This window comes from Ctenocephalides felis, unplaced genomic scaffold (genome assembly GCF_003426905.1).
Source record: "Ctenocephalides felis isolate EL2017-DRISC unplaced genomic scaffold, ASM342690v1 CF-g0.4_SCAFFOLD_01886, whole genome shotgun sequence".
In the NCBI taxonomy this organism is placed as follows: domain Eukaryota; kingdom Metazoa; phylum Arthropoda; class Insecta; order Siphonaptera; family Pulicidae; genus Ctenocephalides; species Ctenocephalides felis.
In genome coordinates, this window is record NW_020538040.1 from 132,663,939 (window position 1) to 132,691,438 (window position 27,500).

At 29.7% G+C, this 27,500-nt stretch overlaps 3 protein-coding genes across 4 annotated transcripts; 2 read left to right on the top strand and 1 right to left on the bottom strand.

The window, feature by feature from the left end:
- The first annotated feature begins 6,080 nt into the window (after positions 1–6,080).
- On the top strand, positions 6,081–10,452 carry LOC113375917 (serine/threonine-protein kinase Nek3-like). The gene is made up of 3 exons (XM_026615856.1): positions 6,081–6,131; positions 6,774–6,924; positions 10,228–10,452. Exons 2-3 carry the CDS (start codon positions 6,862–6,864, stop codon positions 10,450–10,452), a joined length of 288 nt encoding a protein of 95 aa, XP_026471641.1. The 5' UTR covers positions 6,081–6,131; positions 6,774–6,861.
- A 3,546-nt stretch (positions 10,453–13,998) lies between these two features.
- LOC113376966 lies at positions 13,999–18,417 on the top strand. Of its 2 annotated transcripts, XM_026617103.1 has the most exons (8): positions 13,999–14,047; positions 14,107–14,242; positions 14,831–15,954; positions 16,141–16,304; positions 16,565–16,732; positions 17,344–17,582; positions 17,785–17,956; positions 18,115–18,417. In XM_026617103.1, exons 3-8 carry the CDS (start codon positions 14,858–14,860, stop codon positions 18,192–18,194), a joined length of 1,920 nt encoding a protein of 639 aa, XP_026472888.1. In that variant the 5' UTR covers positions 13,999–14,047; positions 14,107–14,242; positions 14,831–14,857; the 3' UTR covers positions 18,195–18,417. The 2 variants fall into 2 exon arrangements, with proteins under 2 accessions (XP_026472888.1, XP_026472889.1); XM_026617104.1 differs by lacking the exon at positions 13,999–14,047 and having other exon boundaries at positions 14,079–14,242.
- A 3,288-nt stretch (positions 18,418–21,705) lies between these two features.
- LOC113375918 (cell surface glycoprotein 1-like) lies at positions 21,706–26,558 on the bottom strand. The gene is made up of 9 exons (XM_026615857.1): positions 26,501–26,558; positions 25,702–25,772; positions 23,543–25,583; positions 23,284–23,463; positions 23,084–23,140; positions 22,659–22,798; positions 22,156–22,315; positions 21,933–22,092; positions 21,706–21,868 (listed from the first exon to the last, which is right to left on the bottom strand). The coding sequence occupies exons 1-9, from the start codon at positions 26,556–26,558 to the stop codon at positions 21,862–21,864; spliced, it is 2,874 nt and encodes a 957-aa protein (XP_026471642.1). The 3' UTR covers positions 21,706–21,861.
- Positions 26,559–27,500: the final 942 nt, after the last annotated feature.

A 27,500-nucleotide genomic window follows, 5' to 3' on the forward strand; every position in this document is an offset into this window, starting at 1 on the left:
TCTATAATGGTATATTGTGTGTTTTTGCAGTGCAAAACATAATTTATATACCTATATTGTTCAATGTAGAATTGAATTTGTGTATGTATTTAACAAATATCAATTAACTACAAAAATTCCATCATTACCAAAATCTTTGATGCGAAAGTTTTTGGTAGATTTATATTTTATAACTATCGTAATTTATATAGAATAATTTGGTTTTTGTACTTTTTAGGACTGTGTACAAATGCAAACGATTGAAAGATTCTGAAACGGTAGTTGTGAAGGAAATTTGTGTGAATTTTCAGATCACGTGAGCTTGAGGTATAAAATATTCTTGTCTGTTTGTATAATTTAAATATATATATATATATATATATAAAATATATATATATATATATGTATTAATAAATGATTTAAAAAATATTTTAGAGTGTTAAAAACGAAATAGTGATTTTAGCAAAATTATCACATCCCAATATAATTGGATATCATGAGACATTTTATAATGATCATTCTGTTTTTATTGTAATGGAATATGCTTCTAAAGGGACACTGAGCAGTTATTTAACGTCGAAAACAATAACACTGCCTGAAATGGTAATATGATATACATACTAATATTTAAATGTATTTAATTTTTAGGTATGATTCACTTGCATATATCGATAACAACCATTGTAATATTGTTTATTTTTTTATCATATTACATATCGCCGCATTGTTTGCATAGAGATTATCTGATGGATATCAATAATTATTTCATTTAACACTTACCCTACCGACAATTATGTACATCTGTATACCTATACCTACCGCTTGCGGTCAAGTTGACTTACAATTAAAAAGTTATCTGTTTTATTATTTAGTTCAGATGATTGATTTGAAGTTTATAAAGTAAAGAAATTTTCATGAAGTTTCAACTAAATTTATTTTTATATAATTTCGAAAAGAAATTATAAGAAAAAAACAAATAAAATCAAATATTTATGCAGAACGTCTTTCAATCTTTTTTCAATGTACACTTAATGCAAATATATTTGTTTTCATTACTTTTACAACATTTTATTTGACAAGTTTTTCGTCCGCGCAAAGCCGAACTTATAGACAGTGCTGATAAAAATTTGATCGAGAATTTGTATATACATCGTCAAGATTAAAAGTTAATCAAAACAATACATTTTGCCTAAAAATGCTTTTACTCGTCGTCTATGTTACCCCAGTCAAATTAAGTTTTTAGTTAGGAATAATTCGCATAGAGCTGAAATTTGGTACAGATGTTAAATAGGCCATTACAAATGAAATGTCAAAAGTCCCAATCGATCCGACATCTGCGATTTTTTTTATTCAAGGTCAAAGATGCAAAAATCTAATTATTGCCATTTTCCGCCGAAACCATAAACTTTTTTAAAAATTATGTTAGATAGGTTTATTAATATAAAATTCTCTATGAAATTGTTATTATTAATTTTTTTAGTTAGAATCACCGTTTTGAGATATTGCCGTTTGAAAAGTTGAAAAATTCATATTCTTCATAATATGCAGCTTTTAAACGTCACGAAATGTGTAATATAAGTAAAAAATAAAAGTTTGTTGGTTTCTGCTTAATGTAGTATAAGTTTAATTAAATTTTTGAAGTATAAAACTATAGTGTCAGCCCCTAATTACCTTAGTTCTTAAGCAACACCCGCCAGCTATGTCAATTTCCTAGTGTGGGTCACATATATTTTGAAATTTAATTTGAAAATTTTTGAAAATATTCGATGTTTTTTTTGAAATTATCGAAATATTCTCAAATTTTTGTAAGAAATCATTTTTGTTTTTAATTTTTCAAAATTTATTTTTTTATGAAAAATTCCGAAAATTATTTGAAACTTTAAATTTTTTTGAAAGTCTTGATGTTTTTTGAATTTTTAAAATCGGACACTGCGTTTCTTAAAAACTGAGTTACCATTTTTGGCACTTTTTGCCCCATAACTTCAGAACGGCTAGACCTGCCTTCGCCAAAAACTATTCAGCACGTTTTCTAATCAATGCGAATCTAATGTTTTTTGAATTACTCAAATGGGTTGATCGGTGTTCCCGAAATCGTCGACGAAAATTTGTATCCGCACACACACACATACACACACACGCACATACATCAATTTTTTCTAAGGTATGCCAAAATATTCAGAAATCTTTCAAACGTAAAGATATATAAAAATTTTCATTTTTGATGTTTTTGCGATTACTATAACTTACTATAACTATTTACTATCGTAACATACTATAACTATTTACTATCGTTATCAGTGATTTTTTTTATGTCGAGTGGTGCTATTATTTTTTGTAAAAGTTTTACCCATTATAGATTTTCACGCATTGGAAAATTTCCAATTTTGCCAATTTAAAAAAATTTCAATTTTGAAAATACCCAATTTTTTGCTGGCTTACTTAAATATTTTTTTTTCAAAAACTTGATTTTTTTACCCCTTTTCAGAGAAGTTGCCAATTTTTTGGGTGTCCACAGGTCACGTTTTCAAAAGTTTAAAAATTGTTTGGGAATCTGATTTATTTGCTCAAAAAAGGAAAATTCAAAAAATTGAATTTTTGTTTTGTTTTTTTTTTCGTAGCTTTGTACTAAGTTAAGTTAAGTCATATAGTTTGATAATGGTAAAAGGACCGGAGTTGGTGAACGAATTGTTCCTTTCTTTTGTTTTAGATAAATATAGTTCATATTTCTCATTGTAAAATTATGAGTGTTTAAAACAAATCTCAAACAATAGAAATGGTATTATATTCAAAATAATTCTCCTTTCGTAAACGCTATTGTATGGCTATTGTGATGTTGGTAAAATATTACCAATTATTTGTTTATATTTGCTACAACCTCTACAATGACCAAAGCAAAATATTAATGCAAAAATGTCTTTTTTTGTTATTTTTTTAACAGCAATCACAACCTATAATAGCCACATAAGCTGTTCTGCTGATTTTGACTAGTCTGTATGACAAATGGCAACCCAAACAGTTGTGACATCTCTGTATGATATATTATTATAATTTCTGTAATAGGGTAAATATTTTTATTGCTACCTGACGTCAGGCTGCTCGAAATGGGTATCAAACCCGGGACCTCTGAATCAAGTCTTGTCGCTCTTAACCGCTTACCTACGAACAAACCCCGCAAAAATATCTTGTACTATAAAATAGTTATTGAATTTAGATAATTCATATTGATTTGCTTATTTTGCTTATTTTGGTAAGAAATTAGCTTACTTTTGCTGACAAAGGGGAGGGGGGGGGAAATAATTGTAATAAATCTGCTTACGTAATACTTGAACGATCCCTATGCATAAAATTTCCGCGTCACAATGTTCGTTCCCGTACTTCTCCGAATCGGTTTTACCGATTTTTACCAAATTTTATATTCATATTCAGAAGGTCTGAGAATCGGCTACTATCAATTTTTCATACCCCTAAGTGATAAGAGTTGTTCACCCTTCGATGCTTTGTTTAGACGATTTTTTGTTTTTTTTTTAAAATGTGGCATTAAATATACATACAACTCTGAATTTTTAACTTTTTATCACCAATCCCTATTTTTTATAGCCATTTTGTTAATTCGGACATTTTTTATCGCGTGTGACCTGCTCAAGTCTTTACCGCCAAAGCGTCACAAAACAGAATCTGCAATGATTTACTACAACAAAACACATAATATCTAAGAAGGTGCTATCGCAGAATAGCGATCCTTCTCACGCTGTCAAATAAATATATCTGTAAAATAGCTGAATGTACTTGTGTATAGTTTGCTAAGTACAATAAAACAAAAACAAATATATTTTTATCCCGCGTTCAGTTATTGAATATTTTTACATAATATTAGTTCAGTTTTTTTAAATAAAAATAGTTTTTACTTTAAAAATCAATTTATTTTTATTGGTTCAACCGTAAATTTTTTTTAAATGATGGGGTCAATTTCTTTTTACTTCAAAATACTATTTGTTTTTATCAAAAGTTGTCTATCCCTAACATTTTTTTCCAAGGGTCCAATTTTATTTATTTTAATGTTCTATATTTTCAAAGTTAATACATGAAACTTTTTTTACTTCAAAAAACTATTTTTGTTTTTAAATCTTGGAATCAATTTTCTTTTAATTTTAATAATTATAAGGCGGAATTAAAATATTTCACAATAGCCATTTTAGTAATCGAATAATTCTTCATCACGCTTTACGTCAGTTAGTGTTTTTTTTACTGAATTTTAATTCATATTTTCCTCACCTTATAATAAAGAACAAATTTTACTTAAAAAAAAAACAATTTATATAAAGTTGTCCACCTCTCCCATTTTCCCATTGTACAAATATTTCTTTTTGCGCACAAACTGTACATAGTTTATAAATGGTTTGCATAAAGAGTATTTTTGCAAAAATAAAAAAGATTTGATGTTAAAAGCTGAAAATACAAAAGTTTTTGATAGGAAATTAGGTACCTTGCAAAGGGTATGGACGTGTTTCCATAATTAAAGATCCGATACCTTATCAAGATAGTTTATAACTAAGCTTGCACCCAATATTCGTTTACTATTCGGTATTCGGCATATTCGACACCTTTTTTACTATTCGGCCGAATACCGAATAGTTAAAATCAAAGGCGCCTCCGCCGCTCAGCGACAGCATTGTTGGTATTTTATTTTATATGCGATAAAGAGCTCGTGGTGGATCTGTATTTGGAAGTGTTTAGTTTATGTAATTTGATAATGATATGAATAAATGATTTTGTTATTGTATATATAATAATTTAAACTTTATCGATGACATCTTGTGACATCGATGGACACGCAAAAAACTTTTTTCTGAATATTCACAAGATGCTTTATTGTTACATATTTATATTATTTAATATGAATCATTTAATGGTTACACGCATATGTTGTATCAATACAATAAGGCCATTCATCTAAGCATTTCCAAATAAAAGAGCTATTATTGGCACTTTATCGCAAAATATACAAACAATATTTTTAATCATTTTTTATTTATTTTATTATGATTAGCATTCCTAATATATGAGAAATAATATTGAATTTATGAAAGAAATAATTGGAAATACATTTACATATATGTAAAGAATCGTTTTTTTCTTGATTTTGCTATTTATTTTCCTATCACATATTGTATTCGAGTATTCGGTATTCGGCCGAATATTATAAATGGTGCCAAATATTCCAAATAACTAGGAGTAGCCGAATAGTGGTGCAAGCCTAGGCATAAAACTTGTATAAACATGTAGCGTTAGTAATAAAACAATTACTGATAGTAAATCTTTATTTTGTTGATTGTGACTATTTATGAAATAAAACATTCTGGCGCAAATGTTACTTTATAAAACCGTTTCATTTTAATATAACAGGAACATCAATATCTATCAATCAGATTCTATTTATTGTAACACGATATGAAGTCCTTTGGAAAGCAATAATCAGTTTAATGACGAGTTGAGATAATACTTTGTCATTTGTTTATATAATAGAACCACCTAAAGATATATCTGTTCAAGCGATTACGAAAATTAAAGATCAATTTGTTCCGAGAAATTTAATCTCGAGTGTAATATGTACCAACTAGTGCCGGTAATTTTAAGGTAATTTTAAGGTAATTTTAAAGTAATTTTAAGGTAAATACCGCTACTAATACCGCCAAAAAATTAGGCGGTATACCAGTTTTTCGGTATATCGGTATTGCATTTTCTAATTTAGACATTCTAAATACTACCAAAATATTTGTTGATGTTTTATGACGAAATAGGTGCAAAGATATAAAGAGAAAAAAAAATTCTAATCCAAAAAGATATTCAAGTACAAAAAATATATTTCAAACAAAAGGTAAGTAAAATTAGTAACCGAAATTCGAATCTGGATAGTCCAATGAAATTTTTTAAGTTTGATATAATAAATGTATTTCAAAAATTTATATTATGTTAATAATAAAAATAAAATGTCTTACAGGAGGTACTGCATATTCTAAGCCAAATTGCAATGGGTGTCCAATACATTCATAGTAAGGGAATTTTACATCGGGACTTGAAATGTGAAAATATATTTTATCAGCGGGTCTAGTGGTGAAGATTGGAGATTTTGGCATATCAAAAATATTATTGAAGTGATTATTGCGATTTTATAATTTTTCAATTTTTGAGCTAAAAGTCTTCTTTTTTCTTCAAAAAGATATTTATTCACTTTTCAATTATATTATTCAGTGCTTTGGGGATATGGGTAATTATTTTAAAATTAAATGAATTCACTTTTTACTTTTATAACTAAACATTTTTCAAATCATGCGCTCAACAATTCAATTCATTTTCTTGACCGATTCTTCATTTTATTTTTAGAATTAGTAAAGAAAATGTGTTGAAAACTCTTGTATTAGAAACTACTCACTGGGGTGAATATATATTTTCTCGATGTATTTTTAAACTTAGTTTTTGGTGTATTTTGATTACAGTTGAGTGGTTGATTTGAAAAATGTTTAGTTACAAAGGTAAAAAATGAATTACTTCAGTTCCCGAAGAAGAGCCATCCCTATCGTCGAAACTTCGAATAAAATAATGGAACAATTAATTATACTTTTTTTTGAAGAAAGATAAAGGCTTTTAGTTGAATATTTAATTACAGTCATATATATATATATATAGTGTGTGTGAGCCACACTCAAGCTGCTCGAAATAATTTTTTTTTTATTTGTGTTAATTCTGAAGATGTATCGTCATTTGTAGAATATCTATAATCAGTTTGTTTCTTTTAGTCAAAGTAAAGCCTTTAGTGTGATTGGAACACCATATTATCAGTCACCAGAATTGTGTCAGAATAAGCCCTATGGCTACAAAAGTGATATGTGGGCAATTGGCTGCATTTTATATGAAATGTGCACGTTGAGAAAGGCTTTCGATGCAACGGTAATTTGTGTACATATTAATTCAATTAATTAATTTAACTATTGTAAAATAAAAAGTGCCCTGATGGAAAATATCAACTTAGTTGAATACATGCACTTATGTTACATTTTCATTGCAAAATACAGTAAATCACGGGCTCCTAAACTATAATTTCATAATTTACATTTTTAATGTAAATCATGAAATTATTAATCAAGAACAAAGCAAAAAGCTGTTTATTATATTTTTAGTATTATTCATTGATGGGGTGACTAGTCGGTTACTCTTTATTTGGCATAATCAGCACCATTTATACTATCTGGCCGAATTCCGAATACTAAATTAACATGTGGCAGCAAAATAAATCGAAAAATGAAGAATAAAGTTATTCTTTACATATATGTATTTATATTCATTTATAATTACATATTACGAAGATCATAGTGAAGAAAAAAGTTTTTCTGCAATTTTTGGGAAGTAATTTACTTCTCTTTTTCGTAGATCATTCCAGTTTCTTATAAAAAGGAGTTTTGAATAAATAATACTTCCGAGCGCCGATAAATATTTTGCTGCAATATTGCAGTTATAGAAATTTCTTGAAAGTTTGCACCCTTTGTTTGATCTTTTTTATTTATTTTTTTTGTCCAGCAAAACTTTATTTAAAGTTTTATAATACGCACTTGTTTGATCATGACGTGATATATTACTCTTATTGGTTCGTTCTTATTTTCTGCTATAAAGAGCTTTTGATAGCTATTTTTTATTCAAAAATGCATGGATTGAATATAATAAAGGCAATTGTATATATATATATATATATATATATATATATATATATATATATAAATACATACAACCCATGCGTGTAACCGTCGAATGATTCCTTCTATTAAATTACATAAACACATAATAATAAGGAACCGTATGAATATACAGAAAAGAGTTCTTTGCGTGTTCATTTATAATCTCGATAAGTCGATAAAGTTCAAATTAATGTAATATAAAGAATAAAGAAATCATTTCTTCATATCATGTAAACTAAAGCCTTTCAAACATACAGATCCATCACAATCTCTTTATGCTTTTCAAAATTTAAAAATATTTGTAAAAGCATTTCTTCACACCGTCAACACAAGCAAAATGTTTTTCAAATCAGATGATCCGTTTTCTCAAAAACTGCATTACCATTTTTTGCGCTCCTTACCTCCGAAACGTTTTGCGGTCAGTAAGAACCGAATGTTTTTTTAAATAATTTAAATCGATTGTTCCATACTGTCAAAAATGTCGAGGGCACACGTTTGAACTATATAATTGAACTTCAAACATTCAAAAGTCAATTTTCTATTTTGTTCATAGAAGTAAGATGTTTTTTGAATCATTCAAATTAGACACTCATTCTTTCAAAAAGCTGAACTTGCAGGCTTGCAACGAACAGTATATTCGGCATTTTGCCGAATATTCGGCATGCTCCAGAGACCGAATACCGAATAATAAGCAACTATTTGGCAGGTTTTTGTTGTCTAAGCCCGTTTGTATTAATGTAATTACTATCAGTAATTGTTATATTACTAACGCGCTACATTGTTTATTCAAGTTTTATGTTTAGGCTTGCAACTACTATTCGGTTACTCTTTGTTATTTAGAATATTTGGCACCATTTATACAATTCGGCCAATACCAATATACTTGAATACCACATGTGATAGGGAAATATATGGTAAAATCATGTAAAAAGCGATTCTAATATTTTCTTTCATAAACATTTAATGTTTTCTTTTATAAACTCAATATTATTTCTTATATGTTAGGAATGCTAATCATAATAAAATAAGTAAAAAATAATCAAAAATATTGTTTAATAGCTCTTTCTATGGAAATGCTTAGATCAAGTATAATGAATGACTTTATTGTATTGATACTACACATGCGTGTAACCATTGAATGATTTTTTTTAAATGGTAAAAGCATGTAACAATAAAGTTTTTTGTGAATATTCAGAAAAAAGTTCTTCATTTTTAATCTCAAATATCGATAAAATTTAAATTATTATATTTACAACGATCAATTCTTCGCATCATATTATGTAAACTAAACGCTTCTAAATACAGATCCATCGCCAACACCAACAACGCAGCCGCTGAGCGGCGACGGCGCCTTCGATTTTAACTATTCGGTATTTGGCCGAATAGTAAGTTACTATTCGGTATTCGGCCGAATATTATAAAATGTGCCGAATATGCTCAATACCGAATAGTAATTGAATATTCGGTGCAAGCCTACCAAAAACTAATCAGCACGTCTACCCATCGATTGAAATCGAATGTTTTTTTTTAATCATTCAAATCAATTGAACTTTATTTTCGAAATCGTCGACAAAAGATTGCATCCGCACATACATACACACACGTACATCAATTTTGCCTAAGGAAGGTATGCCAAAATGTTCAGATGGCTTTGAAACGTAAAGATATATAACCATTTTCTTCTTCGATTTTCTTGCGATTACTATATCTTACCCTACGGGGGTTGACAATCTAATTTATTTAATTACAAATTATTCATTTCTGTGCTACACTCTTTATATATTTGTTAGTGTTGCTGTCTTACTCTTATGAATATGAATATGAATATGAACGGTTTCTAGGTAGAATATACAATATAAGAAATCATATTGTTTTGTTTGTATATTACGTTTTATAAACCATTGATAACAAATTAGATATGTCTGATTCGCGTGGACACATAAACATTTTTGTAAACGAGACCTATTCATTGGGTATCAGACGTGAAATATAAACAATTAAAACAATTGCTTCATATTACCGACACCGTCGCTTGTCGATCGTGCCATACTTGGCTCGGTATGTGTAATACATAATGCATAATATAAATTTTTAACATAATACCTGTAATATCAGAATACTGGTATTCTCATATCGGGATCCTGGTATTTGGGTTCCAGGGATCGTGTTTCCTTAAAATAATCACAGAAGTGTCAGCACGTTAGCTCTTAGTATCTGTCTTCTGAATGCCATTAAAAACGAAAAAAGTATTCTATACTAATTGCTAAACTTATTTGAATTGATAAATAGTTTTCTTCTTTTTTCGTCTATTTCGACTTGCTAGTCGTATCGCCAGTATCGATTTGCTACAATCTTTTCGTTTATGTTTAGCATAATTGATTTATATGAAATTCTCAATACTATAGTTTTGAAGTGATAAAATAACTATAAATACAAATGTATAGAACATATAAACAAAAGTATGATGTACAATTCAGCTTAGATCATTCTTCACTTTTTATCATCATTTTTTAAATTTCAGACACTGGCTGGTCTTGTAATGAAAATAATGGAAGCAAAAATAACTCCTATTGATCCCGGTACATACAGCACACCTTTATGGAATATTATTCAGGGTTTGTTGTGTTTTGATCCAGATTTGAGACCAAGTGCTGTCCAATTGTTATGTCATCCCTTAATTGCGCAACTTGTTTTCAAGGCGTATTCCCATTCTTTCCAAGACCTACAAGGGTGTTTTCATAGTTGAACTATTGATATATATATATATATATATATATATATATATATATTATAATTTATTTGATAATATGGTTAATTTATTTACAATTAATTTTAGTTATTAAATGTCGATTTTTAGTAATTTTAACTTAATTAACTTAAGGTGAGTTTTAAACTCATTATTAGTCTCGATATTGTAATAGTGGTTGAAAATTAAAAAAAAATGTATTGATTTATTAATATAATCATAATAAAATAAATATTCATAATTAAATTGTAAATATATCAATAAATGTTATCGTTAATTAGTTCATTTCTTGTACTACTAAATACATTTGGGTGGTCACATATAGTAAACTAAATCATTTAAAAATAATTCGTGGCTGATCTGTCAAGATTATGACTGGGCCGAATAAATGTATTTTCAATGGCTTTATTACTCAAATACTGTATTTGAGTTACATACATCACAATAGCTTATAAAATTGTAACTCGTTCTGATTGCTATTTAGAAAGTTAATAAAAAAAATTGCTTTATTCATCAAATATTTACTCCTTTGCTCAGTTTGGTTCATAAACTATAGGTCAGTTTTTACGTTTAGTTTATTTATAGTTTCTTAATTTAAATCAAATATTGTTGTCCATTGTTAATATTCTGATTTTGGTAGATATTTTGTTTAAATATTTAAAACATTTAACAATGTAATCACATTTGAGATTTAGTATTAATAACAAAAAAAAACTTTTTAAATATATGTACAGACATGTCAATTCATTCTAGAATTTAGTTATACTTTTGCATCATCATTTAATGTAACATTGTTGTCACTTTGATAATTTCTTAGAAAATCTGACCCGTTAATTTTATGCTTTCTCAACGTTTCAAGTCATTCTGCGCCGTTTGAGACCAAAATAGTGAAAAATCATGGTTGTGTTTGAATGCGAGCTAAAATTTGGTCTATTGTCAAAGTTTTCTCAAAAACAGTTACACAAATCCAGAACAGGAGACATTCGATGATACTCTATAAGGACCGGCTCAGATCAGTAACCTAATGATTCATGAAAAGCAACCCATCGGTTTACCATTCTCCTATGTGTTGCGTTGCAGTTATTTCCAATTATATTGAAATCTACAACCTCAAGTGAAAATTGGACATCAAAGCCGCCTGATGCCGGGCTTTGGTCGTGCCGGAGTCGAACCAGCAAACCGGAGAATAGTTGGTGCTAGTCACATCGATGATCACACCACTTGGCCCAGAATTAGGAAATAAGTGCAAATTTGTTTCGTCTGCGTTTTCCCAAAAAATTCCGAAACTATTTTGAAAATTTGAAAACTGTTCAAAATATATCACCTATGGATTGTGTTAATTAGATTTTGCCATAGAACGGCCGTGCCACTTCTTTGTAATAATAGTATGTTAAAAAAAAAAAATGTTTTTTTGTATTTTAATGAAACTGTTTGTATAAACGAAACGAATGTTAAAGTCCTAAAAACAGTAGTTGAATTCTAAAATCTGTGTGTGTATGTATGGCCGGTCTTGGGGTCCTTAGCGCCCGCATGCAACTTTTTTTTGGCGCCCTGCCCCCTCATTAATTTTACATGTTTTAACACTTTATAATTTAAATTATATAAATACTCACATATTTTTTAAAAATTAATTTTTAATTATTCTGGATTTAGTACGCAAAAAATTAGGTATAATATAAAAGCGTATAAAATACATTGATTTTAAATTTATTTAGAAAATCGAAGCAATTCGCGGGTTGATTATAATTTTTAACGTAATATTTAGGTTTTAAAACATTTTATTTAGTTATTATGCCATTTATTCTATTGAGCAAATTATGCTAAGAGGGGCTAAAAAAACTAGAACTCATAACACTCGTATTTCATGTTGGATTTTTTAAATTTCAATTTAATTTAATTTTTCATTATTTACAATATTCAAAATTGCTTCGTAAACTTCTCCTCATTGATATCGTAAGAGCCGAATTGTATTCATCCTTGCTCCCCCGTCATATTCAGAGTATCAGTCTGTTGTTTTAAAGTCAAATTTTTAACGTATTTTTAAAGTATTGTCCAAAAATCAGTAAAAAATGCAAAGAAATTTCACATTTCTTGAACTATATTGAAAAAGTAACTAATAATATTTGATATGTATTATTTCGCATAGTTAAATTAAATATGGAGTATGAAGCAAAGCAAATTTTGCTTCCATTTTTCATATTTGTTCCATTTCCATAACCCTAACCACGCATATCTTCAACATTCAATTCAGTTCATCAGATGCGAAACATTTGGAACAAAAACAAAAGTTACAGTTCAATTTCTTGGAATAAACATGCCATTTTCTAAGCACTGACTCCCCATTTTTCATTTTACTTATTATAATTTGTTTATAGTTTTTAACAAGTTCTGTTTCAACTAAATCAGCTTGCAATTTTTCGTCAATAATGTCCAATAAATAATTTAATATTTATATTATATATTTATTAATTATTTAATATTTATTTTATATATATTAATACTAGATAATTTCAAATAAAGAAAAAATAGAATAAGTAGAATAATCAATATACAGAGCTGTTATTTACTAATTTGCAGAGTTATTAATCGGTTAATTTTTTGTGTCTGCGTATCCCTAGTTAACTTAGATTGTTTATCATAATTTATTAAGTGTTCTAAATTTTATATAAATAATATATTATAAATTAAATTTCCGAAACACGTTTTGGCGCCCCCTAAGACGTGCGCCCGCATTTTTTGCATGCATCGCATGCAAGACAGGACCGGCCCTTGTGTATGCATGGAGACAATTTATCGTCGACGATTTCGGGTGCACGGATTAACCGATTTGAATGGTTCAAAAAAACATTCGATTCCTATTGATGAGAAGACGTGCTAATTAGTTTTTGACGTCAGGTTCAGCAGCTTCGGAGATATGGAGCAAAAAGTGCTAAAAATGTCAGTTTTAAGAAAGCGGATCAACCGATTTAAATAATTAAAAAAACATTCGATTTACATTGACGGGGAGATGTGCTGGTTAGTTTTTGGCGAAAGCAGGTCCAGTCGTTTAGGAGATGCGGAGCAAAGGTGCTAAAATTTCAGTTTTTGAAAAAAACGCAGCATCCGATTAGAATGATACAAAAAACATTTTGCTTGTATTGTGAGTATAAAGACATTTATTTATTTGGAAAAGCAAAAAAAACTGTAATTTAAAAAAAAAACAAATATCGGATTTTAAAATTTTCAAAATTTTGAAAGAAATTGAAAATTACCAAAAAAATAAATTTGAAATTATTTAAAACAATTATTGAATATTCATTACTTGAATGTTTAATTACGATACGGGAAGTTCCAGCAATTTGCCTAAGGCACGATGCCATGCACCACTCGTGGAATTTTATGTGGCATAAATTCAATGATTTCTATGCAGTACATTCGACAGATTGTAGATGGAGCTATCGCCGGCACATCATTTGAAACTGGAAAAGTCGGCGATTTATGTGCTCTTTGAGTAACATCACTCTTTGTCGAAATTTAATTCGATGATGGCGTTGTGTGTATTTTCTTGTGTAGATTTTTATATTACTCTGTCAATAAAATAAGAATTGAACAAAAAGTAAAGGGTTAATTTAACTTTAATAATTATTTTAAAGTATATATTTATGAAATTTCTAGATACCCATTCTGTTAAGTGATTGTAAATATGATGAAATGAAGTGCTGTTGGAACAGACTCTGATAATGTGAACTAATGTGTATTAAATAATTGAGTTTAATATATTTACTCTAATATTTATCAACGCTGTTTAAAGGTATTTATTCATATTTTTTATTTGTTATTCAATTTCAATATAATTTTGTAAGCACATTTTTTATCATTAGCGATGTTTGTATAATTGACAAATACTATGCGTCTATTTGCATACTTAATAAACCTCTCTGAATATTTGAAATCTAATCATCATCACAACTAAAATCCTCATATTAATTAATAAATATCCGCAATCGCATTTGTTTTTTGTTTTTGAATGGCGGTATAATTTGTAAACAAGTCATTTTTTTAAATACATATTTATGTTCTGTCATCTTGCTATGTTGCGGCAAATTTATCTCGTTTTAATATTATTTCAATATCTGTGTGCATATTATATGTAAGTACTTTACCTTTTTTTTTTCGAAAGGTTGCAAAATTATCTAAAGATTATCAATTTTATACATATTAGAATATGATATAGAATAAACATTTCTCCCGCTTTAAGCTATTTTTAAATAGATTGTGTCAATATTATTTTATATTGAAAAATAAATGAGTTACATATTTATTTAAAAAAGAAAAACTCATTTCATTTGCATTTATTTATTTTGAACAAATTTTCTATGAATAATTTTTTTTATTGCAGGTTTCATTGTTTTTACACAATTTGAAAATGAGTTCTACAGTCAAGTTAGGTGGTACCACCACCGGTACACTAGCTTCCACGATCGACACAACCAGTAATTCAAAAACATCCATTAATCATGGGTTAAATTTGGCTTCGCATTTAAATTCTCAACATTTACTACCAAGTAGTGTCCAAGAAGTTTTGATAAATTCTAATTCAGCAGGTCACACAATTGCAGCTCCTCTAAATTCAAATGCTTGCCCAGTTGTTAAGCCAACTATAGATAGCAAAATTGTAGGTGATAAAGCACCTGTTGATAATAATATTGGCATGGAAAACATAAATATTGAGCCCAAGACAAATATAGAAAATAAAATTAATGCCGATAATAAGGTTATGGATGAAAGTAAACAAATTTTATCTGAACTTGCTACAAATTGCACTGTAGAAAAACCACAACCTGTTGTTGAAACAAAATCACAAGTTGTAGATGAGAAAAAACTGGTGCCTAGCATCGCAAAAGTTAACAACTCAGTTAAAATTGATGGGGTAAATGCCGATGGGGAAAATAAAATTGATGAGCCAGCTAGTTTAATAAAGAATAATGTAAACAATGATCCGGTCATTACAACGAATCAAACTAAAGCAGAAGTTGACACTGATTCTAGTACTAAAGTCCCCGAGGCTGAAAATAAAGTATCCGTAGAACCAATTAGTGTAAAAACCAAAGAACCAGAAAGTCCAAAATCACCTACCACAGTTAATCCTAATAACAATGTTACTTCTACAGTCTCATCTCCAGTTAGTATAAGTACAGAGGTTACTACTACTCAAATTACATCGACTCCTCCTGCAGAGAATAGATTTATTGCAAAACCAGCAAGCACTATGAAGTTAGCTACCGTTTCTAGAACTCACATTAAGAGGAAAAGAGATTTGAAAATGAGTGTTAATAGTACACAGGATTCATTGGAAGGTAGTGATACTGAAGTTTCCGAAGAGAGTCCACAAAAATCCAAACGAGCACGTGTTAAAACACAACCATATCAAAGTCCTTTACCTGAATTTGCTTTGATTACTAAGCTTTCAGCAAGTATGGCTAAATCTAAAACGAGTGATGACAAGCTAATCATATTTTACAAGTTAGTTATTACCAATTTATTTTGAATTTTAAATTTGTTTGTATTATATTGAGCTCTCGTATATATTCATTAGTATTCAAATGTGATAATTTATCTCGAATAAAATTATTATATACATTGCATAAATATTTGTGTACTTTGCAGATAATTTATTTTGGAAACAAAATGATTGTTAATTTTTTTCAGGAATGAATTTTTGGCAGTTCGCAATTCAGAAGGTGGATTTTTTATTTGCCAAGCTATGCAAAATGTCTACAAATCTTCACCTAAAATTCGCATTCTTTGGTTGTCTCAAGACGAAAATGATTCTACAGGAGAAACATATTCACCAGATTTTTATGACTTTATAGGTAATTATTTATTTTTCCATTTGTTGTGAAAGATATTTATGTTTTTGTAATATTTTACTTTTTTATAATTTCACAGCCTATGATTTTCAACCAATTTTTTATATAGTTGATTTTTGATAGTATGCTAAAGTGTTGCATGTTTTGAACTAATTGAAAGTGTTGTGTAACATAAAAGTAAAGTAGTTAGTGAAGTAAGTTAAGTAGTAAAATAAGTAAGTTGTAATTTGGCACTTATATTTTGTTATATTGTTTTGTTGCAGATTTTGATTGCATTTTAACAAATTTGAACCTAAATAGAATGGATAAACGTTTGTATAAATTGCCTCCTGCAGAATTAGAGCGCACCAAAAGTATTCTACAGCGTGCTCTTAATGTGGAACAAGGAATTTGTTCTAATTTAGATATTACTGAAGAACACCCTGATGGACGTAAGTATAAATATTTAAAAGAAACCGATTGATAGAAAGAATTTTTGCTATTAAGATTTAGAATTTGTTTTTGATATATTTTTAAACAGTTATTATGAACATGTAACAGTTATGAAGTAATATTTTTTTTATTTTTAATTTATATTGAGAAATTTAAAACATTTCCATATAACAAGTAAAACTTATAAGTTTTAATAATAATCTTAGCTTCATAAGTAAAACAAAGTGTGCTAATAGTTTGCAAAACTTAACTTATAAAATTTCATATTGATTTCATTTTATCTTTTTATTCTTTTGTTTGTCTTAATTTCTTGTTTCTAAACTAGTTTGTAATTTTAGTCCTAATGCCAAAAATTAAATTTAAAAGAAAAATGACATATATTCCTGAAACAATTTGGAGAGTTAATATGGGTGTAAATACATTCTGCCTATTATTACAAAATGTAGAACTTTTTTAATTAAGGTTTAGTGTACACCCAACTAAATAACACCCATTATAAATTTATCTTTATGTTTTTATAAGTAGGTTTTTATTTTCTGTAAATGAACTGCATTCATTTTATTGGCTTCATTATTCCAATTATTTGTATAATAATTTTTTAAATTTTTAGTTGATTTGTCATTGTATCGCGATGAAGCTCAGCTTGATAATAAAAAGAAAAAAGCAGCTAAGGCAAAGAGGAAAGCTGAATTGCTTGAAGCAAAGTTGGCTAAAAAACATTTACATGCAATCAATAAAAAATCTAAAAAAATTAAGAAATCCCACAAGAAAAGAAAAGTAAATAGTGCTGCTATAGTTAAGGCGACAAAATCTAAAATTGCTTCTAAACGTGCCTCACCTAATAAAAAGGTAAAAGTACATTCATTTATAGAAATTTATTATATACAAAGTATATTATTTTTCCACAAACTAAAACTATCTGATATGCTTATCATAATTAAATTGTTATTAGATTAAAAAGTTTTGACTTTCTTCTATTTTAATAAAAATCTTAATTTTTGTAGTTCTATCATACAATAAATGCATTTTGAATTTATTCAACCAATTTTAGGAAAGCTATGCGCCAGTGAAGTCGGTAGCATCCAGCAGCCGCAGTCGCACAGCTGCTATAGTACCTGTTGCATCGACATCTAAAGCAAAAAATAGTACATCAAAGAGAAAAGCACAAGAATCTACTAGAGCTGCTGCAACACAAAGCGCAAAAGTTCGGTCTTCAGGCAGGAGTAAGTAATCATAACTCCAATTTTAATAAAAATGTTTTTATGCTTTAATGTCAAACTATAGAGCATATTTTATTATGCTCTTGAAGTTAACTTTTGAACTTATATCAAGGCAATGACTGGATTTTTGTTAATACCATTGTCCTTATGTGTTTATTCAGATGCAACTGTGCCAGTGGCAACAACAAGCCGATCCACTCGTACTGCAAAATTGACAAAGGATAAGCGTGGTCAAAAGTAAGTTATTAGTAATAAGTAGTTTTTAAGCAGATATTTTACATTCACATGTTCTATGTTGAAACAAATTCGTGTGTACATCTAAAAAATTGTGCATGTATGTTATACTAAATGTGTGACTAAGCTCATAGGCAAATTTATATCAACAAGGATAACTGTTGTAACTATAGATACATTTTGAATGTGAAAAATCATTTTATAGGATAATGCACATGTATTTTTAATTACACATGAGTCTTTTTTTGACTGATCAAATAGGTTTTAAATTTGATGTTTTATGTTTTGGTTATTTTAAAGTTATTTTATTATCATATTAAATTCATTTTTTTACTAGTTTATCTAAATTATAGATAAGCATATCATTCATACGCGCATATTAAGGTCAATATTTAGCATTTGAAAATAATTCTCAGTTTTATTCATTGTCACTCCAGAATTTGTACTTATCAGACTACATATAATTATAAATCAATTTCAATGAGTTTTAAAATTGGATGCATATTATATTATTACAAAATATGATTTCTTTGCTAGAAACATTCCCATAAGTATTTTTATATGTAGACATATATAGTTGGTTGTACTTATATTGTGTGAGTGATTTCATATTATAATGAAGTTAAATATAATTATTGAATTAGATAGTTGAAAAAGAATGAAATAGTTATTTTTGGCATGGACGTTTCATAATGTCGCTGATGTGAAAAATAACATAGGCCCACAAAATAAAAAAAAGTTGTCTGTATTGGGTATGCAACATACATTCTCCAATGTATTTTTAACCGCTGAATATGAATCTAAAGTTAAAATTGGGTAAAATTTCTAAATCGGGGATTTTGTCTTTTCAAATTACTCTCCATTTTTTGCAATTTAACCCCCAACTTTAACTTTAAATTTGTGTACAGTGTAAAAAATACCATGTGACACATATATCGCCCACCCAATGCATATGATTTTTTTTATTTTATGGACCTGTGCAATCATTGTCTTGTATTTTTCTTTATAATACAATGTGAAGTAATTTTAAAAATATGATATTGTTCGAGTTTTAATTATATATTTTAATGAAATTTTGACACGCTTGATTATCGATTGTGCTGCTGTTAATAACCTAAAAATAGCCAAAACCTAGCTCATTAGTTGTAACACCTATTTGATTCACCATAGGAGTGACTCACACATGTATTATGTAATTTTTTTTTTAAAGAATGAAATTTATACAAAGCAGTGAATATGTAAATGGTGTTGTAAAAGCAAGGGATAATCTTATTGTACCCAAAGTGTTTGGTCCATATTTTTAAATATAAAAAATATTTTATCTTCGAGACCAAGAATTTTGTTTAAACTGGTATAGTAACTTTTGCATACAATTTTTGTACTATTTGTATCATTTTAAGTTTCCCTTGTTTTACTGGCACTAATAGGTTATTAAAAATCTAATACAAATGAAACTGGATAGTAAGTGAATATATTTGTATGTATGTATATATTTATAAATATATACATGATGTAATTTGAAAATTAAATATATATAGAATTTATTTACTTTGGGTAGTGGAGTTAATCTCAACGAATACAAATATTCATATGTATTTATAGGTTTAATTTTTCTTTCATTTGATCTTTTCATATGGCAATGTTAATTATAATGAAATTCTATTTAATTAATTATCTATCTAAGCGTGGTAAACATAATTATATTTTAACTAACAACATTGTATAAGATACTAAATATTTTGTGTGTACACATTTGGAAAATTGCAAAGTTTCAATAACTTAGCGCTTTCATTTGTTTTGTAGATATGCTATTTACATATTATTTTAATATCAAATTTTGAGCCTTATTGCTAAATAGCAAATCGAACTTAGTTATAATGTATCTTATTAAAATGTTGTTTGCACAAAGTGCTTAGAAAATGTTATTGTTTCCCAATGCTCTGAGATTACTATGAATTTGTGTTATTGCCAATATGAAGATATAACTAAAATTTCTACTACCCTTTTGGCTTTTGGAAAATATTATTAAATAATGACGAAAATGAAGTATTTGAAAATGTAACTCATCAATATTTGTATTGAGATCTGATTTCAACTGTTTACTTTTTCTTCGTTTTAACCTGATAACTGTTGTGTATTTGTACAATGCAAAAATGTATCCTGTTTTCATCAAAATAATATAATTAGATATACAATCGTCATTCTCAATTTTTGTCGTTAATTTCATTAAAATAGTATCGTTAGATTATCTAAGGTATACTGTAATACACCGCCTTACGAGCTTAATTCGTGCATGCACTTAATGTGTTTTGCTCGTACATCCTCGTCAAGCCTACTACTCACACACTTTGGTCATATTTTTCAAAGATTTCATCTGACGAACAAGAATAATGGAACAATTAATATTTAACTATAAATAATTGACTCTAAATATTTGTATGCGACTTTACATACGAAAATCCTTGTTAATAATGATATTAAATAAATCTGCTTCTTTCGCACTAGTATAAGTTTACATTACACGTCTCACTCGCACGTTCTCGAATACACTAGGAACGATTCGTTGCTTTGTGATAATAGCGTCATCGCTTCTCTGGCGGCTCGTATCACGTAACAATTAGGTTATTGATTTATCAATTTATGTATTTAAAATATTTTTAACAAAAAAACAGTTTTAATTTTTATAAAAACAAAAATTTGATAATTTCTCGATTCTGATTGAAAGTTTGTGTTTTCGTTTCTCTTCTTTTGAATACCAAGGCTTAAATTTAGAAAACATGGTCATCGCAAAAGAGAAAACCCTAAGTAACATGTAGAGGCTTTTATTTGCTATACATGCACATTTTTGAAAAGGAAACGAAATTATCAACAACTGTCGGACTATAGGACACACTGGTCTGTTGGGTGCCGGACTAAAAAGGACTTTTACTGCATATATAATGATAAAAGTGAACTACATCGATTTTGCAAAAATAATTTGATATACAAATCACTTACAATTAGTTCTACTAATATTAGTAATTTTTATTAATCATGTTTGGATATCAAAGTATTAATTTCAAAAGTGAATAATACGTTAATTTAGCTCAGTAATACCGTCACCTATAATTTTACACTTGTAATACAAATTACAAAGTGAAACATAAGTAAGCTCATATCAATATCAGTTTGGCATGCTTAAAAAGTCTCAATGCCATTCTCTTAGCTTATATAAGATTATAATGTACGGAAAGAGACATAGAGATTTTAATTAAATCTGTTTTTTTATTTCAAAAATTTAATGTTTAAGTTTCAATCTTATAATATAAACACAATTAATTTTACATTCATGATTTAATTTCTTAATAATTACATATAATTATACAAAATCCAATGGCCATTTATGAAAATTGACAAAAATAAGGAAGAAGTCATGTTGTCTATCATCGAATTGTTTTCGAAGAATCATATTTCTATTAAATTAAATAGAAAATAAATAATGAGGAATTATTCTAGAATCACAGGCAAATTTCTAGATTGAAAAATGTTATTATTAATACTACTAAGTACAAAATTAGAACATGGGATTTTTTATGGCTCTAATTAGCATACCACATCTATGGCCTTTTGAAAGCATCTGGTAAGAAGAACTTTAGAACTTGAAATAATATTATTAATGATAGTGTTGCAGCTCATCACCAACTGAAATAAGTAACACCATAAAAATATAAACATAAATATCAAGATAGATGGTAATTTATCTTACCATGTGACAAAATCTAAAGGTAAACATCCACCAGCTTCAACGTCGTATCCTAAACCTGCTGGGCATGCATAAAGTGTTGCAGTAAGAGAACTTTCGTCACAAATTGCAACAACTGAGCAATCGGGATCCATGGAACGAACTTCTCCGACATTGCAAGTAGCTAGAACATCATTAATAACAAGTTAAGTGAAAGTTGTTATTTTATAACTTTGAACATTGTTACCTGTTGCGTCTAAAGCGTTGTCGTTAAAATCGTATTCGGGATAGTTAGCATCTAACGATGGGTCTCCATTGTTTGAATAATCCACGCCAGTCTGATAGTTATTGGGCATTTTACTGTCTGAGCAGTCAACATTGTACTCATAATCGCATACTCCCAGCTCCTTCATAATGAGTAAGCAAACTTAATTAAGAAATAAAGTTAGAGAATTTAAAGTTTGATATACGGAAGGTCCAAAATTTTTTGCACACATTATTTTTGTTTCTTAATTGATCCGAAAATATTTTGTTCACTTAAGCTTTCAGTTGAATATTTATGTCATGACAGCCGTTTTTCAAATTGTAGAATTCTTAATGAAAAAATATGGCACGAAAGCAATTTTTTATGCAGAGTGCACACTTTTGGAGAATAAAAAGAGCAGTTTTAATCAAAATTTTTATGCACCAGTAGGGCATTACTAAAATTCAAAAAAAAAAGTTCTTAATATAATTTACAACTAATATTACCTGATTATAATATAGATACGGAGGACAATTGAATTGAAATTTGATTCCATTAGCACAGACATAAAATTTGGAACAGTCTTCCGGGTCTCTGTAGCTTTGCCGAGCTTCACTTGACTGATCGCAATTCATATCTGCAAGTTCTTTTAAAATACATCCATTTATGTTAGCTTTGATTTAGTTAAAAACTAAAAAGTTTGATATTATCCTATCATTATAGATAAAATCAACACTATTTATCCATGGCATGATATCTACTACTATCAAATGTCGCATTGTATACATTACAAAATATGAGGAAAGATCACAGTTATTTAATAGCAGTGAATTTGTGTATGAGATCAGAAGAAACGGAAATGCTTTACTTGTTTATAATATATATATATATATATATATATATATATATATATATTATTAAATAACCATACCTGAATCTGGTTGCTTTGGCATCTGGTTATCGACTGGTGCTTGTTGATCAGCGCAATCTAAAATTAAAATAATTTAATATCAGTTTTTCAATATTATAAGATCATATTTATAGTATATTTATAAAACCGAAAAATTGTTGGTTTTAAAAGTGAAAATTTATAAGCTAAATAATCGAGTACTTATAACTACATATACTCACTTGGTACATTTTCGGGATAGTCACATACTTTAAGATTTTCATTAAAGACAAGTCCTTGTGGACAATCTTGATACGTTGCTTCTCCATCCCAGCAATTCACAAAACCTGAACATATGTTAGGAATAGCAAACTGGCCTCGAGGAGCTTTGCAATATTGCTGCAAGTCACCAGATGGTATATCTGTTGAGTATAATCAAATACTTGATATGCAATTTTGACTACAAACTACTATTAATTCAAATAAGAAGTATTATCTCACCTGCAGGTTTATTGTCAGGTTTTGGATATATTGGTGGCAATGGTGCAAAGAATGGAGGTGGCGGAAAAAATGGGAACATTGGATAGTTAGGAAAACCTGGTATATTAGGAAACATCATATTTTGTGGTTGTTGATTATTTACTTCATTTGGAGTTTGCGAAGGAATCTGTGGGCAAACGCATTTAGTATCATTAGATGGCTCGTCAAAATTATTTCTATTTTCTATAGATGGCAAATATGTTGCAGAACTAACTGTAGAAGGTGCATCATTTTTGGAAGAGGACATTGATTCAGTTGCAGACTCAGTTGATACACTTTGATTTGTAGATATTTCGTCATCGCTCGAGGATGCTGACGCATCTGTTGTAGTAGATGCGCTAGGTGTCGTAACGTCTTCACTGGAGCTAGTCATTTCTGCTGTAACATCGGATGAAGGCAAAGATGCATTAGTTGTCATATCTTCACTAGAACTAGGAATTACTGTTGTAACATCAGACGATGGCATAGATGCACTAGTTGTAGTGATGTCATCACTGGAACTAGACATTTCTGTAGTAGCATCGGAAGGTGGCATAGATGTACTAGGTGTCGTAATATCATCACTGGTATTAGCCATTTCTGTTGTAATTTCTGAAGATGTGGGTTCATCCGCAGGTGTCGTTTTATCAGTAGACATGGTTGGGTCATTTGCAAGTGTAGTGTCTTTATCGCTTGATGTAGACATTTCTGTTTCAGAGACAATTGTTGGTTCGTCTGTAGACGCTCTGTCAGAAGACATAGTTGTGGGTTCATTTTCGGTCGTTGTGTCGTCATCACCGGAAGTTGGCATTTCAGTTGTACTATCTGGGGATTGCGTGGGTGCAGTTGTAGATGCATCAGGTGTTGTTTCTTTGTCACTGGTAGCCTTTTCTGTTGTAACATCAGAAGTTAGCATGGGCGTGGTTGCAGATTCTTCTGCAAGAGTTGTTTCGGCATTGCTAGAAGTGGTTTCTTCTGTTGTAGCATCAGAAGATTGCAAGGGCGTTGTCGCAGATTCATCTGCAGTTGTTGTTACGTCATCGCTGGAAGTCTCTTTGATTGTTGTAGCATCAGAAGATTCCAAGGGCGTCGTTGTAGATTTATCTGCCGTTGTAGTTTCGTCATCGCTGGACGTATCTTTGACTGATGTAGCATCAGAAGGTAACATAGCTGTAGTTGTAGCCTCAATGGAAGGTGTTGTTTCTTTATCGCTAGAGTTATCTTTGACTGATGTAGCATCAGAAGGTGGCATAACCGTAGTTGTGGGCTCAGCGGCAGGTGTTGTTTCTTCATCGCTGGATGTATCTTTGACTGTTGTAGCATCAGAAGATGGCATAGCCGTAGTTGTAGGCTCATCGGGAGGTGTTGTTTCTTCATCGCTAGAAGTGGCCTTTTCTGTTGTAACATCAGGAGATGTTATAGGCATAGTAGTTGGTTCCTCCGCAGGCGTTGTTTCATCACTAGAAATCTTTTCAGTCGTAACATCAGATGATGGTGCAGGTGTGGTTGCAGATTCATCAGCAGGCGTTGTTTGATCATCGGCAGAAGTAGGCATTTCTGTTGTGACATCAGGCGATGGGCTAGTTGCTTTATCTCCTTCGGGTGTCGTTTTATCATCACTGGATGTAGGTTTTTCCGTTGTAACATCAGACGACGCCATAGGTGCACTAGTAGTAGCTATTGTAGTTGTTGCAGACATATCTCCAGGCGTAGTATTCTCTGCCTTTGTCATATCTGTTTTATCGTTGCTTTCGGTAGTAGGAGCTTGTGTTACTGGCTTAGGTGGAACGGGTTTCGGTCTGGGTTGCCGTGGGCGCGGATTCGGTCGACGTCGTGGAAATCCTTGTTGAGGATAGTATGGCGGAGGGTAATAAGGTGGATATTGGGGTGGGAATTGGGGAGGAAATTGAGGAGGAAATTGTGGATACGGCTGAGGAAAGCTTGGAAATCTTTGCTGAGGGGGTGCCGCAGGTGGAAGATTATTACTATCCGGTGAGGATTGTACTTCTTCCGGTTTGGTTACCTACAAAAAGAATGGAACAGTTATTACATATTTATATAATGATGTTATATTTTTTATTCAATTAAAGATGTTACATGCAATATACTAATTATCTACTATATCCGTTGATTTTATTTACCGGTAGTCCAAGAGCTTGTTGTAATTGTTGAAGTTGTTGTAGAAGTGCTGCCTTTGTCTGTGGATCTAATCCTATTCAATGAAATTCGAGAAAATATTAGTAACTAAATATCTAATTTAAGTTACTGGGTGCTTTATTAGACTATGTAATTTTAATAGAAACATACACACGTAAATAATAAATAATGGGTAGTACTCAGTGGTGTTGTGCTAATATTTTTTTTACCGGAACGCTAAAATTAAAAGACCGATTTTCGTATTTGTTTCAGTTGGGCAGAAGAAAAAAACGTTCCGGAATCCAGTTTACGTCCAAAAAAACAAGGCGGTTTGTTTCGGTTCGGGTTCAATTCAAACCTTTGTTAATAATAATACATATCAAAATTCATCAAAAATTAGGAAAAAATCAGCATTTTATTATTATTATTATTTTCAATACGTCAGCCAATTCTTCTCCTCTGAAATCTTTAGTTCCGGAATGCGTTTCTGTCCAAAAGGAAAAATTTCAGATACAATTCTGTATGTTTTTGCAAATTTTTTTTAGCATAACTATAATGAACTAATAAAGTTTAAAACATCCACCAACTTTGGAAATTTTATTTCACAACAAATGTATAATAAAAATTATTAGCATTAGTCGTAGGCCCATTTGGGTATGTTAGTACGGTTCGTGGGCTACTTTCATTTCGACAAAAATTAGAGAAAAGGCAATTCCGGCTCAAACGCGTGCCGGCTCAAAAAGGATTTTTCGTTTCGGCTCGACAGCACCACTGGTAGAACTGCCTTAGAGCAGGTCCGTGAACTAGGTGAAACTCCAACTCGATTCAGGGAAGAATAGTGTGAGAGATTTCCCATGGCCATTTCACACCGTTTATTTTCAAATGGAAACATATTACATTAAATAGAAGACCCCTCCCCCTAATATATGTATATATATATATATATATATATATATATATATATACAAAGTCTGATAATCGGGCATAACATCAATAAAAAACATGAATTTCTTTCAAAAATTTATTTTAAATCCATACGTTTCGGCTATAATCCTAGCCTTCATTCAGTGGAAACTAAAAATAAAACTAGCTGTAAGTGGAATTCTGTCTTAAGGCAATTAAGGCATCGTGCCTTAAGGCAAATTGCTGAAACTTCCCGTACCAAAAATTATTATTTTTTTTAAAACGATTGACATTTTTAAAACAAATTTACTTCGAAAAAATAAGATTTTTGAGAAACTATAAATTAAACAAAAAATTACTTTTTTTTGAAAAAAAAAATTTTTTCAAAAAAATTTTTTTTTTTTTTTTAATTTTTTTTGGAAAAAATAATGTTTTCTTCTTTATTTTGGCATATTTTGGAAGATCTTTTTTATCAATCGTACTGCTTTAACTGCATAGAGACAAAATGTCAAAGCGCGTAAGCGGCGCGTCGCCGTCTAACGAATAAATATTGGTACGGAACCCATAGGAATGCAAACAAAATTTATACTTATTGTTAAAATCTCTATAAAATATCTGATGATTTGATGTGCATATGTCTAATGATCATTTTTGACCGCCAAATGGCATTTTTTTTTACTTTTTTCGTTAGATCTCCGAAACCGCTAGACCTGCCCTCATGAAAATTTGATCAATTTTTCATCTTGTCAATACAAGTCAAATGTTTTTTGAATTATTAAAATCGGACGCTCCGTTCTCTTAAAAACTGAGTTACCGTTTTCGGCACTTTTTGCCCCGCATCTTTGGAACGGCTGGACCTGCCTTCGCCAAAAACTAATCAGCACGTCTCCTTATCAATACG